Source organism: Oratosquilla oratoria, chromosome 25 (genome assembly GCF_046742065.1).
Source record: "Oratosquilla oratoria isolate Oo_2021 chromosome 25, ASM4674206v1, whole genome shotgun sequence".
Taxonomy (NCBI): Eukaryota; Metazoa; Arthropoda; class Malacostraca; order Stomatopoda; family Squillidae; genus Oratosquilla; species Oratosquilla oratoria.
The window spans coordinates 32,671,528-32,685,442 of record NC_134801.1 but is presented as its reverse complement, the minus strand read 5'-3'; the positions used below and the strand labels follow the sequence as shown (position 1 = coordinate 32,685,442).

The 13,915-nt window shown below is 37.0% G+C and overlaps 1 protein-coding gene across 1 annotated transcript in view; it reads left to right on the top strand.

Annotated features, from left to right (window-relative positions):
- Positions 1-13,190, top strand: part of LOC143038896 (solute carrier family 66 member 3) — a 24,770-nt gene extending 11,580 nt beyond the window's left edge. The window contains exons 3-4 of the mRNA XM_076208608.1: positions 57-177; positions 5,751-13,190. Coding sequence (XP_076064723.1) covers positions 57-177; positions 5,751-5,881 — 252 coding nt within the window. The 3' untranslated portion in view covers positions 5,882-13,190. The remainder of the gene's footprint in view (positions 1-56; positions 178-5,750) is intronic.
- The last annotated feature ends 725 nt before the right edge of the window (positions 13,191-13,915 follow it).

The following is a 13,915-nucleotide window of genomic DNA, read 5'->3' as shown; positions in this document are numbered from 1 at the left end:
TTAGAGTTCAGGCCTTAGTTGGGTAAGAATAACTAAAAGATACTGTCTTACCACAGACTTTGTGCACTCCTATATCAGCAAGTAGTAAGGTGGTACAGCTTATGTCTATCATCGCTGCCAAGGATTCTACAGGAATTGCTATAACTTCCTGGCTCATATCAGCATACACCTGCCTAAGTAAGTCCTTTGTTTTCTCTAGGCCATTCAGTTGTGAGAGATGAGTGGTCCTGGTAACATGTATAATTGTGAAGAAGCCAAGGTACTTGATAAGATGTCTTATCACTTTAAAAGACCTTCAGAAAAACAAGTTGTTGTGTTAATGAATTTGGGTTTTTAAGATGGAAATACACATATGTGCCTCACAGGTGGGTCATTACAGCTAGTGTGACACATTATGAGGCTCACCATAGAGGGTGATACTATTTAAATGAATTAAGTTGTGCTTGGGTTAACAACTAGGTTTTGATAATAGATAAGATACAAGTATTGTAGATTACATTCATTCTCTCTCACTTGTTCTTCCCTCAGTGAGGGGATTAACAGTTTGTCCTGGATTCCTCTCCACTTGAGATGTCATCAGAAAGTAGGCCTAGGCCAGCAAACCGAGAAAGGCTGGTATACACGTTGCTTGAATGTTAGTACTGCCATATCAAAAAATGCTTTCAAGAGTAGCTTTTCTCCGTATAGGTGCCAGCTTACATTTTCTGCCTTTCTTATTAAGTTCTTTCAGTATGGTAAAAATGCTTAGCTGTGAAACATAAACTTGCATCCCATAACTTACAGTTGGGATATTTCTTTACAATTTTGTATAGGCCTTAATAATACTGGCTGGATACAATTTTTGCTGTTTATGCATTCATAAGTAGTACTGTGATTTGTTGTGTAAGTAAAAGGTTAAGTGACAGCAGTCCAGTTATACAAATAATTGTGTAAATCAATGTTTAAAGTAGAATTTACATTGATAGGAGTGAAAATATTGAAAATGTCAAAAGGAGTCACCCTCCCTTTTTTCTTCCCATAACAGAGGTCAAAGGCATTATAACTAATGACTTGCAAAACTGTTCTTCAAATAACAGAAGATAATGTACCAATTCAGAATCTGTTAAAAAATATATATATGCCAGCTGCATACTACTCAAATGTCTATAGCAACCTACCACTTGTCCCACACAGTACATCCACACAAAACCATATTCACACTCAAATCAAAATGAGCTCTTCAAGACAGACCACCAAGCTTCCAGCCCCGTCAGCCCTCCCTCCATCCCCATCCCAGACATTAGCCATACAGAAAAATCCCTCCCAAGAGAAGCAAGAACCACACTGCCTTAACTGCTTTACTTGTCAGGTCACCATCCAGCATAGACAATGCCAGCATAGAATAGGCCTGGCTACAGAAAAAAACTGCTCAGCTGCAACTGTTACACAGAGGATACTGAACACCTCATTTTACACTGCCCCACACTAGCCATTCCCAGGCAACAGCATATTATATCTAAATATTTCTATTTCATCCATGAGGTATAGCTCAATCTGGTGGCTGTTGCCAGTTCCATTAGGGCCATGAGTCTCTTACAAGAGAGACCTGGGGCAACAGGTTGATTATTTATTTCTTGTGGTGGTGGTGGTGGTAGTAGTAGCACAAATAGTAAGCACCCAAATCTGAAACCAAACTAAACAAAACAGGATTTACCTAAGTATTCTTTATGGACACCATACAACACCAACATGACACAGGTTCACCTTTTCCAAGCTGCCTCACACACAACCAAGCACATGTTTACTGACTAGCACTAGTAGTACATAGGCATGACCTTAATGTAGTTGGGGTGATTACATTGATTGGTTTCCATTACTACTCTTATGTCATAATCTGCTTACACTGATGTAAAAACAACAGTAGTAACAACATCTCAGTTTTGTCATTGAACTCTTCTCATATCAACAAGTACTACATCACCCCTCTAGTCTTATCTATCTCAAGGCCGTGGACACATTGTTTTCTTTTCTTAGTTATCTGTTTTGTACAAGTACACTTTACTACCATAATTTCACCTTGCATTTGATATTTAGTACCAATTCTTCATCTTCAACTGTCTCATTGCTAGACATGCCTGACCTCATTAGTGATGTTTACTATTTTTCAGTCAGAGAGCATAAGTTATGTATTACATAATTTTATTTACCAGTATTTGTGTGTGAAATTTTCTTGTTTATGATTTATTTTATTTATTATTTATATATATACATTATACATATGTGTGTATATATATATATATATATATATATATATATATATATATATATACACTTTTTTTTTTTTTTTAATGAGCCAATGAGCTATCTACTACAGATTATTACCTCCAATCAATTGCAGATCCAGTACAGGTTGAAGATCTTTTTTCCAAAGTTGAAATAAAAAAGCTCAAATCCTAATGTTATTAGTGATAACGTGCCACATGGAAAATTCCAAAAAGTATTTCAAAACTAGATTTTAATCAACACTTCTATTATGACCAAAATGAAATATAATTGTTTGAAATAATAAATAACCAGTGTAATTATAGTCAAATATTATTTTATATAGAATAAAGATGGAACAAAATCATAGAAACCCCCCCCCCCCCCCTCAAGAAATGCTACTGTAAACTAATTAATGCTGTTGGAGGGGTCAGCTTAACACTGGTCGTCAGTCTCTTTACCATCATCAGGTAATTTACCTGATATTTTTACTGACCTGAAGTCAGATTGATAATATAGTATTGGTAAGTGCATTATAGCAATCATGTGTAAAAAGTGTACATTTTATTGTAAAGCTACATGAAGGATTGCCAAGCACTACCTTTTCTGCATGCATTAATTGATTTGATTTATAAAATTATTTTAAGTAACTCGTCAGTCTTTTATGCTGCATTGAGACCAGTAATGGATGGGTACCTGCAAGTGGAGGTCCTATGAGAACATCCGAAATAATAATGATAGTTGTTGCCTCAAGTTTGGCTGAGTAAAAAAAAAAAAAAAAAAAAAAAAATGTCTATGTTTTTGTAAGAAACATAGATGTGTGCCTGGTTGAAGGCAGACTGGAAAGTTTTGTTAATTTATTATAAAGTAGGGCACCTAAGAACAGGTAAATAATCTCGTTTCTGGCTGTGAGAGGAGCAGGGGAGAGGAGGAGACAGTGTCTGTCCTCGACAGGAGAATTCTCGGTGCAGGGGTCAGGAGATTTCTTCCTCAGTTACCAAGGCTGTCTGTCACTGTGTGGGAGGTGGCAAAAGATAGCACCTTTGGTTCCTGAGTCCATCTGTCATGGTGTGGGAGGTGGTGAAAAATTGCTCCCTCAGTTCCCAAGCCCATCATGTCATGGTACAGGAGGTGGCAAGAGATTACTACCTTGGTTTCCGAGGCTGTCTGTAAAACGATGGGAGAGTTCATGCTCGTCAAGGGCACTCCCAAGGTTGTCAGTGTCACAGCATAGGAGGTCACAGGAGATTGCTCCCATGGTTCCTGAGGCTGTCTGCCCCCAGTGAACTCCTGGTGACCCTTGTATTCACTGGAATCAGATCATGACCCTTGCATTAACTCTCACTTGGGAGATGCTCAGCATATTTGGGAGCTGCAGGTGTTCAGGAGACTTGTTTTCATGGCAGGTTTGACCTGGGGGGGGTGCATCTTGTCTGACCCAGTGTGGCCGGTGAATGACCTTAGGGCAGCCGGTGACTGCCAGGTGTTTGCCTTTAGAGGCACCAACTTGTTGATACTGATGGGTAAATGCAACTGCCTGATGTGCCCCCACAGAAGTTGAGGCAGGAAGTGAAGTTGTGTGGAACCTTAACAAAAAATTGGTCAGGCAGTTGTCATCATCTTTGTTGGTGTTGAAGGGGTTGACTATCTCCTGAAAGTAACGACACTTTAAAAAGACATTCTGGTTAGTGGGTGGGGCATCAGGCCACCCAGGTGGGCAGGCTGAAAGGCTGGCAGGTAGGCAAACTGGCAGGCAGCCAAGGTGACGAGCTGGTAGGTAGGCTGGTAGGCAGGTAGGCAAGCATGCAGGACTCCTGAGGGGCCCATTTTGTCCAACCCAGTGTGGCCAGGGCATGACCACAGGGCAACCGGTGACTACTAGGTGTTCAGTCCCTTGGGACTTTGAGGCACTGACTTGTCAGTGTTGATGGGTACATGTTGTTGGCAAATGTAACTGCCTGACAGTTGTATTAGTGTAAGACATTGTCACCAGCTGGAAGTAGTAGTAGGAGGGGAGAGTAGTCACTGGTTGTCAGCTCTCCATAAAAAAAAAAAAAAAATACAGTTGAAATTGATGAAGATCTTGGGCCCAGTTCAGAGGCTGTGTGTCAGCCCTTTAGTGTTGCATCTCCTAATGGTGGTGAGGGGATTGATGGGTTTTGAAAATGGACAGCCTTGCTGTCTATCTTGCAGGACCACCACAAGCAGGTACCTATCATTGTTTCCTTAGAGAGAATCATCTCATTGTTGCCTATCCCAATACTCTTCCATCCACCTAGAGAGGTTGGCACAGGTTTGCCTCTAGTTTCTCCAGCTTTTCACATAAGGAGACTTGACAGTTGGTGACTTCTCCCCTTCTACTTCTATTACAAGACATTATAATAGGGACACCTCCATGCTAGTACAACACATTGTTTGTTACCAGAGAGATATGTGGGAGGGCCCAAGGACCATTGCCATCCACTATGGGGCTGTGAATTTCTAGTGACTGATATTCAAGGCAATGATTATTATCATTACTTGACCTTTTCAAATAAGATTTGACAATTAGCAGTTGCTCCTTCCTTTCCACTATGACAAGCCAACATAGAAAAAGTCCCACACTGAAAAACAGACAAAAGTCCATTTCTGCATAGATTTATAGGAGAGCCCAAAGATTGTTTACAGCTATTGGGGGTAACCATGTATTATTATTGTCTATCAAAGTTTAATTTATATATTTAAACCATATGAATTAAGAGCGAAAAACTATATCAATTCCTTCAGGATTTATATTAATATGAGATTCATAAATCAGTGTTTAGGTTTATTGTAAGCCATAAGAATTGTTTGCATATTTTTGAATTTTTGTCTTTCTACTGTTGAATGCCTCATTTGCTGCATATAGTGTGAAAGTCATGTAGTAGTCTGGATCATTAAGCAATATGTTGATAGTTTAAAGTCTTTGGTGACATTGCTTGAAATATATCTTAGGTTTAGCTAAAAAAAAATTATGGATTTTAAAGGAAATGTAATTCATGAGTTGATATTTACCAAAGTTGAGCTTACTTTTTATTTTTTCTTGCCTGAATATATTATAATAATTTCACAGTGTGAGTGCCTTGTTCATGATGTGGTTTATGTTTTGGCTTACAACTTGAAGTGCAACAGCAGTATTAACTGCATTGGTTGTTCTTTAATGTAGACAGATGTGTTTACTTTCGTTTCAGTTTTCATAACTTGACAAAACAAAAAAGTACTTAATCCTAAGAAATATGTGTATATTTATATATATATATTTTTTTTTAAATTGAATTTTGGATGTCATAGTACCACAATCTATGTAGGTCCTAGATACGCGAGTTCACATTTACTCCTTGAAATTGCTTCTCAAAGATTAATGAAGTTTTTTCCTTAATCATTCCCTAAATAGTATTGTCTTATGTATTTATTTTATTTATTCATTTTATTTATTTATCTTATTTCTTTATTTTATTGATTGATTTACTGACGTGGGTAACTTGTTTCAGCTCGGATCTTCACCATATACATGGAGTCTGCTGATGTTGCTCTCCTGATGAACTTCACAGTTTCTTTCCTGCTCAACTGTGCCATTATTACTGCATCACTTATATATAAGCCACGTGTCAAGAAAGAGTAAAGGTGTGGTCATAATGAATAGACTTAATCCCCGAAACTTGGTTACATATTCAGTTGAATTTGTTCTGGATAAATTAAAATTATTTTATAAAGCTATGACTAGATGAGTGGTTGACTGGATTCTCAGTCAGTATGTGTTCCTTCTTGGTTGGTCTACCCTAGAGCTTTATAGAATTACTTCCATTTAACCTGAAAAAAATCTGTAAAGTTTCTTCATGTGAAGTCAACATAATGTTGAAGGTAGTGTGCAGAGTGGCTATAGGATATGATTATATTTTCCAGTCATTCTATTTTGCCTTTTTGATCCACTCTGTATTCTGCTCATCCAGCCTATGTAAGCATGAGGCAATTCTTGAACTCTTTTGTATTTAATTGAACACCAAATGTGCCTGAGGGGAAGCAAGTTTGGTCATGCATACACAGACACAAGAGAATCCTTATTATAACTAAGGAAAAAATTTTGTATGTTTGGCAGCTGTTGGTTCTATCAAGGGCTCTTAACTGAGCCATTGTACATGGATGTAAGTGTAGGTTGTGTACAAAAAGTGTTGATTGTAACACTTAAAACAGCTGTTTCTGCTAAGGTTTTTGTACATTGCTAAACAATTTGTACAACAACTTACCTCCTCTGTGGCATTTAATGATAAACTAGGTTAGATTTGAGATGTTAATGGTATTTTTGTATTTGGGTAATCTGTGTAACAATTTGGTAGCTAAGGGATGAAGTTAGGTCTGTGGTATTTTGTGAGTAGTTGTATGTGTAGATTTACAGTATATGTGCTACTGTTATATGTACACATACACTTTTTTGTATAAATTCACGAGTCCCATTTTAAATGTAAACAAGGCCAAGAAATTGTAAATTGGTCATAGTTTAAGATGGTTTTAAATGAAATGTTTGTTATTTTAAATGAAATGCTAGTTGTTTTTACTTGTGTCTAAAGTACAGGAACATAAATCAAAGTGCCATGTATGTTCTTAGTAAACAGATATTTTAAACCAGAGGCTCTTTCATTTGTGTAAGGGGTGGCCAAGTCAAAGCATACACCCACATCATAATCATATAAAACCCATTCAACCACATCTCTCATCTCAGCACTGGGGGTGAAGGGTCACCTGTCCCCTTCCACACTTCTTGGATAAAAAACAATGCAGTGAGGCACAGCTCTTGCGCAGGTGGGTCAGACAACCATAGATGGTTTATTCCTCCAAATGGTGACTCCATTTTATCCACTAATGAATTATGAAGTAGAAGTGAATAACATTGGGCTGTGACATCCTTTCATTCATTGGTCATATTCTTCCATGGTTGACTGACATTTCACATGCATCCAAAGCACATTTCATCCATCTCAATATGTCTCAAGCTCATTTCACCTATGCTCTCCATAATCCTTGCTAATCTTTCTATATGCCCAACCACATCAGCAGTTTGTTCAACTACCCAACAGCTCCTGTCCTACCATTGTACTCTGTCTTTTCTCTCTATCCATTCTTGTAAAACCCAATTTCTCAAACACAATAAAATAGTCTTTCTCTTCCATTTTACCATATATTGATAGTCAGGTCCATACAACAGTGTTGGTACAATCAATCTTCTTCTTCTTCTCCTTTTTTTTATATTCGTCTCCAAACACCTATTTCTTGTAACACTTAATGTTCTGCTCAGACATTTATTCACATATTTTGCTCAATAATTACCTCCACATCACTCCATAATTCACTGCCACACAGACTCGAGACAATTAAATTTTTCCAGTTGTTCGAGCCTCACACCTTTTACAGCTCTCATTTAACCTTCCATCATAGAAATGCTTCTATCCAGATGTTCAGTCATTGAGTAAAAATGTCCCTTGAATGTGGCTCATATAAAGGTGAGGAATTCATCAGCTGGAGATGTAGTTCATACCAAGGAGATGGCAAATAACAAAAAATATGGGGATTGAAATGTTATGTATGGAACTTAATATAGTTTTATGTTAAAGCATTGAACTTTGCCCTATTTATTGATGTAGGTGTGTGGTTTGGCAGGGGCACTTCCCATGTAAGGGAGAAAGGGCCTTTGGTGTATATGCATGCATATGTGCAGACACAAACAGATATACACATATATACATGTATACACATAAACACACACACAGGAACCTAAAGTGATTGCAAGATTGAACTATTGATGCCCTTTAGGTAAGAGTGATCCAGCCCTTGAGTTTAAGTTTATGCTGGAATTAGAGATGATATGTTTACAACTATACAATTTGTTGAATTGAGGAAATATTTTGAAAGATGTGAAATAAAAAATGAATGTCAGATTCTTCCTAGGTAGGAATATGCAGGAGGGGTATGGTCACTACACTTAATCTCTTCCATACAATAATGCCTACAAAGGCATAATGAAAAGTGTACGAGTATATGAGGATACTGAGTGGCCCCCGAATTTTCTGAACTGGCTTGACCACATTTTCTGTGTGTATTATTACTCAGTGAAAAAGAATGAGTAAATCAGCATTGACTTGTATTTTATTACAAGAGTATTGTGATGCATCATTGTACATCAGGCATCTGATGCTGCACATGAGAGTTTGACTCCTATTGAAGAGGCTAAAGAAAAATAGGATGAAAAGGGAAGTAGCCAGGATGATTCCCAGCCCAAATTGACAAGACATACAAGGAATAACAGAAAATTGGGTATTACTACAGTGGAAGAGAGAGAGAGAGAGGCGACATGGTATTTAGATTGAAAGGGTCTGCTAGCATGAGATAAAAGAGAACCAAGAGGTCATAGTAAAAAACTGAAAAAGCAAGAGCATTGAGGAAAAATCTTAAAAAGTATAGCTTTTCACATGGATGCTTAGGTTTACGGAATGAGTTGGATGAACAGACCAACATGAATAACTTGAAGGCAAAGTTTGGTAAGTGGAAGTAAAGAGACAGGAACCAGTGAGCACAGCTCCAATCCTGTATACTACAGGTAGGTAGATAAATGAAGGTAGTAAAGGATAAGATGTCAAGCTGGAGAGTAGTAACGAGTGGAGTTCCACGAGGTTCGGTGCTTGCATCAGTAACGTTTCTTGTTTACGTTAATGACGTGATGGAAAGAACAAGAAGCTATACCAACATGTTTGCAAATGATGTAAAAATCATGATAATAGTGAAAAATGAGGAAGACGTTAGAATATTGCAAAAAGATCTAAATACTATTTTTGCGTGGAGCCAAGAATGGGAAATGAAGTTCAAAACAAAAAAATGCAAAGTATTGTAATGTGTGTCATTAGTATTGTCTCCACACAAAGTGAAGGATATAAGGAAGATTGAGAGAATACAAAGGGAAATGACCAAACTGGTCCCCAGCCAGGCAGATAAACCAGCTTTGAAAAATTGAAGAGAAAGAGGTGACACAATTACAGTGTTCAGATCACTAAAGGGGATAGATTGCATCGTTAGAAGAGATCAGATTCAAGATGGGAGGGCTTTAAGATGTCATGGAAGTAAATTAAGAAAGACCACATGTCAAAAGGATGTGAAAAAATACAGTTTTCCATATAAATGTATATGTGGAATAGCCTAGAAGATGATAGCCCAAGCTCAAACAATACACAAGTTCAAATCTGAATATGATAATTGGAAATCAAAGATGTAGATTAAGTTGGAACCATACCTGATTCTGAGTCTGTTAGAAAATTAGAGAATAGGAGATGGCATCCAACGAGTGCTGCTCCTTTCCTGTATACTACAATTAGGTAAATACACATAAACACATATGCAAGTTATTATAATTGGAGAGTAAGAGGCAGGCATATGAGCATTGCTCCTTTCCTACATATTACAGTTAAGTAAATACAATTAGATACACACATGTATATATGTACATTGAGTGTATACATATGTATTTTGAAATTGACATAATTTACAAGAAATTATTTTAAGAGTAATCATGATTTCAAGAAGAGGTTTATTACATTTTTCATCTACAAAACAATATTAGTTCTTAAAGCCACTGCTTAATTTTTGTGTGTATTGAAACTTTTTCACACATTTGATATATTCTGTGTTAGAATTTAGGTATCTCCGAAATGAAACTTAGCAAAGTAATGTCAAGATTCATTGTGTAATATAAATATATATTTCTATGCAGATATTGGCCACCAATGCTGATGGAATATTTTCATTGGTATATAAAGATTTTCCTTTTAACAAAGTGATCTATATCTTTGATTTTTTTTTTTTTTTTTTTTTTTTTTTTTTTTTTTTTTTTTGTGAAAAGGTGATTGTTGGATTATTTTCACAGCACCATCATTAAACATTTTAACTTGTTATGTGGCATATTGGTCCTGCTCTTTTATGGCAACTTGTATAGTCTAGTCCTGAAAGCCAGTTAAAATGTTTTTTTTTTTTTTTCTCATTTTATTAATTGATTGACTGATTTTTTTATAGTGTTATTGATGTAGGAAAAACATATTGCAGATAATGTCATTCTTTCTTATTACACAGTTTTACAAAGAAAAGTTATGGAGTTGAGAATAGAATGCTTCATTTCATTGACTCCATCATTGGAACAGCAATCAACTTGAATGCAAATACGTAGGGTGAATACCACTAATTAGGAAATCAAAATGATTCATGCTCCAAATGTTGCTCCAATGTGTTTTGATGTGGGAAGACTTGTTTAGTAGGGAGCATATACTAATGAAATAATGTTTTCATTTTGTGCCAAACTATCTCCTTATTGAAAGATGTATACATTCCATTATTCAGGTAGATGCTCACATTTTTCTTTAATTGTGTAAGAATTTTATATTTGGAAGGTACTAATATAACTGTAGGAGGATGTGGAAATTATTCACATTCCAAATTTCCTTTAAACTAAAGATTTAGTGATCTGGAAGATCTTTGCCTTGCTGCATTGCTTTTGACCTAAGCAGTGTGTAAGGGGACTAGAACTACTGAGATGGGAGGTATGCATGATGTGGGTGTGCACTTTGACTCTGCCACCCCCTTCACCTTATAAGTGTGAAGTGACATTTGGTATATGTATATTACATGTACAGTCAGTCATGTAGAGCCTATTGCCCTGGTTTTCTTTAGCAGAAGACCTGTGGCACAAGAACCAATGATAGATACCTGCATGCAGTTGTCCTGCAAGGTGGGATAGTGAGAATGCTTATTTTCATAACCCATCAACCCGCTCACCTCCATTAGGAGATGCAGCCCTAACAGGCTCACACACATTCTCTGGACTGGACCCAAGATATCTCTGTCATCTTCAGTTGTATTTCTTACACTTTTTCACACATGGAGAGCTGACAGCTAACAACTGCTTCTCTCCCCCAACCACTTTCAGCTGGTGACAGAGAAATAGTTCCATACTAGTGTAACATAGACAACATTCCAAAGTTTATTCTTTGAGATATATGTGGAAGGGCCCAAGGACCATTACCAGCTACTGTGAAACTATAGGTTTTCTATTTGGTGGTTCATTAATCAATCTGTGGTCCCCAGGGGCTGTACTTTAAGGTAGAGATTGAGGAGTTGTCATCTTTGATGGCCAGGTTGTTGGTACTTGTTGTGGTCCATCCTGTCTGTCGAGTGTGCACCACCACAGATAGGGGAATATCCTCAGCACCAAAGTAAATATCTATTTATATACCAAGGACTTCTTTTGCCTTGTAAGGGAAGTATTCAGTCAAGGCACATACCCACCCCCACCCCATCCATTCCCATCTAGCACCCTTTGTTTCCCTCTCATCTTAGCTCCTCATGGATGAAGGGTCATTTCTGTCTCCCACCCACTGCTTGGATCCCCGTATGGATCCCCATACTGCATGTTATTTTGGAGTATTAATTGCAAGGGACGATTGAGGACGAGATGGATGGATGGGGTGAAAAGGGCATTGAGTAAAAAAGGAAGAAGGCAAGGGATAGGGGTGAGTGGAGGATGGTTGTGTATGGATGATTTTTTTTTTATGCAGCCTGAAGGGATTTTTCCCAGTTTTCTCTGTTTTCCACTTGAGGGGACAGGGAGGGAGTCTGCCGTGTAAGTGAAGCAGCCCTATTGCGGATGTGCTGTGTCTTGCTGCATTGCTTCTGACTTGGTCATTCGGTGTAAGACAGTGATGACCCTTCATCCACAAGGAGCTAAGATAAGAGGGAAACAAGGGTGGTGGGTGGGAGTAGTTGCATCCCTTTGACTTTGCTACCTCCTTTATGAGGATAAAGAAGCCCTTGGTATATAGATAGATTATATTAATTGCACAGTAGTATGCAGCCAGTACTTTAGGGACTGTTTTGGGGTGCCCATACAGACTAGAACCACACATCATTTTGTCTTTGTTAGAGTAAAGTCATTACTCCTTGAGAAATGATGCTAATCTTTTACTATATGTATCTAAGGAAGTTGGAGTATTTATAGTGGTATGTGTGTAACATGTTTGTGGAATATGACTGAAATTAGGCAAGAATTGTGATAGAACAAGGTAGAACATCTACATTCAGGAGTAAGTGCATGTATATTTTAAGACTGTTAGTTTATATTTAAACATTTAGGAAGCAGGGGTGGCCTTTGTTAAATACATATTACAAAATGTGCCATACACAGCTCAATAAAGTTGCTAGGCTGCACCCAAAGTAAAGGGATATCACATAGTATGACTTCAGTGAGTCTTAACCTCTTCATTACTGAAGAAATTATATGTAACTGAACAAGATGTCTAAGTGGCAGAGTATATGAACTTACTCCATTGTCTCCAAGTTATGCTTTTTATTTACAGATGATGATTGATGGCAGGATTGTTTTCAACATGAACATAATCAAAAGTAGCAATAAAAATGCCATGTTTAACAGCTAGGTATTTTGTTGTCATTTTCTAACCACTTGAATTTTGATCAAGCCTTCAGTATTTGGTTGACTTTTGTAGAATGACTTTTCTATAAGATTGAAGGCCACTTTTGAATTGTTGTAATATTGGTTTACTTTTTTCTTTGACTCAGCCATACACACACACACACACCCTATATAAAGGGCAAAGAGCCCTTTGATATATGAATGTGTGCATAATACATTTCTGTGATAGTGGTTGGTAAAGGATTTATTTCATTTGTAATTGTAACAAGTCAAGAAATACTCTTAAGTACAAGCGAGTTGTCAAAGTACTGGACTTAATGTAACAGTAATGCATAATAAGAACATGATGATTGTTATAAGGGGATATATTTGATATACTGAACTATATATGGTGCAGGAGATGCTTGAAATTTTTATTTTTTAACACCATATGTAGAAAATGTTATTTCAATATTAAAGTTTTATAAGCTTACTTGCCAAATTTACTTACCCAGACATGAAATCAGTTAAAGCAATAAGCCATATAAAGGTATGAGGATTTTGTTTTCTCCTGTCACAACTTTATTTTACTTCGCAGCCATGTCACCGTACTTTCATTTTTGAAGATAATTTATTTGCAGATCTTGGTTCATGCATTTTTTTTTTTTTTTTTTTTTTTTTTATGTTTTCTCCTGTCAGTATTACCATTATTCCAGTCCTCTGGATCCGTAATCACTATTCATTTCTGAAAATTTATTTGCAGGTTTTGGTTCATATATTTTAATTGCTGTTCTATTTTTTGTATTATAACTACCCACTTTGATTGTTCCCAACATATCACAGTTAGTGACAGAATTGGGGAAGGTGTGCAAAAGAAAGACGTTGAAGATAAATGTGGGTAAAATAAGGTGTTGAGATGTTCAAGGGGAGAGGATGGCAGCAAATTGGAAGTGAGTATTAACCCATTAAACTCCGATGACAAGATTCTTGTCATTTGGTCAAATAAAACAAAAAATCATAAAACACCAAAATGTTTGATCAAACACCAGAAAAATATGACGTCAGTCCTCGCTTCGCTTTCTGGTGTTTGATCAAACATTTTGGTGTTTTATGATTTTTTGTTTTATTTGACCAAATGTCAAGAATCTTGTCATCGGAGTTTAATGGGTTAAAGGAGAAAGGTTGGAGGAAGTGGATAGCTTTAGATACTTGGGGGCG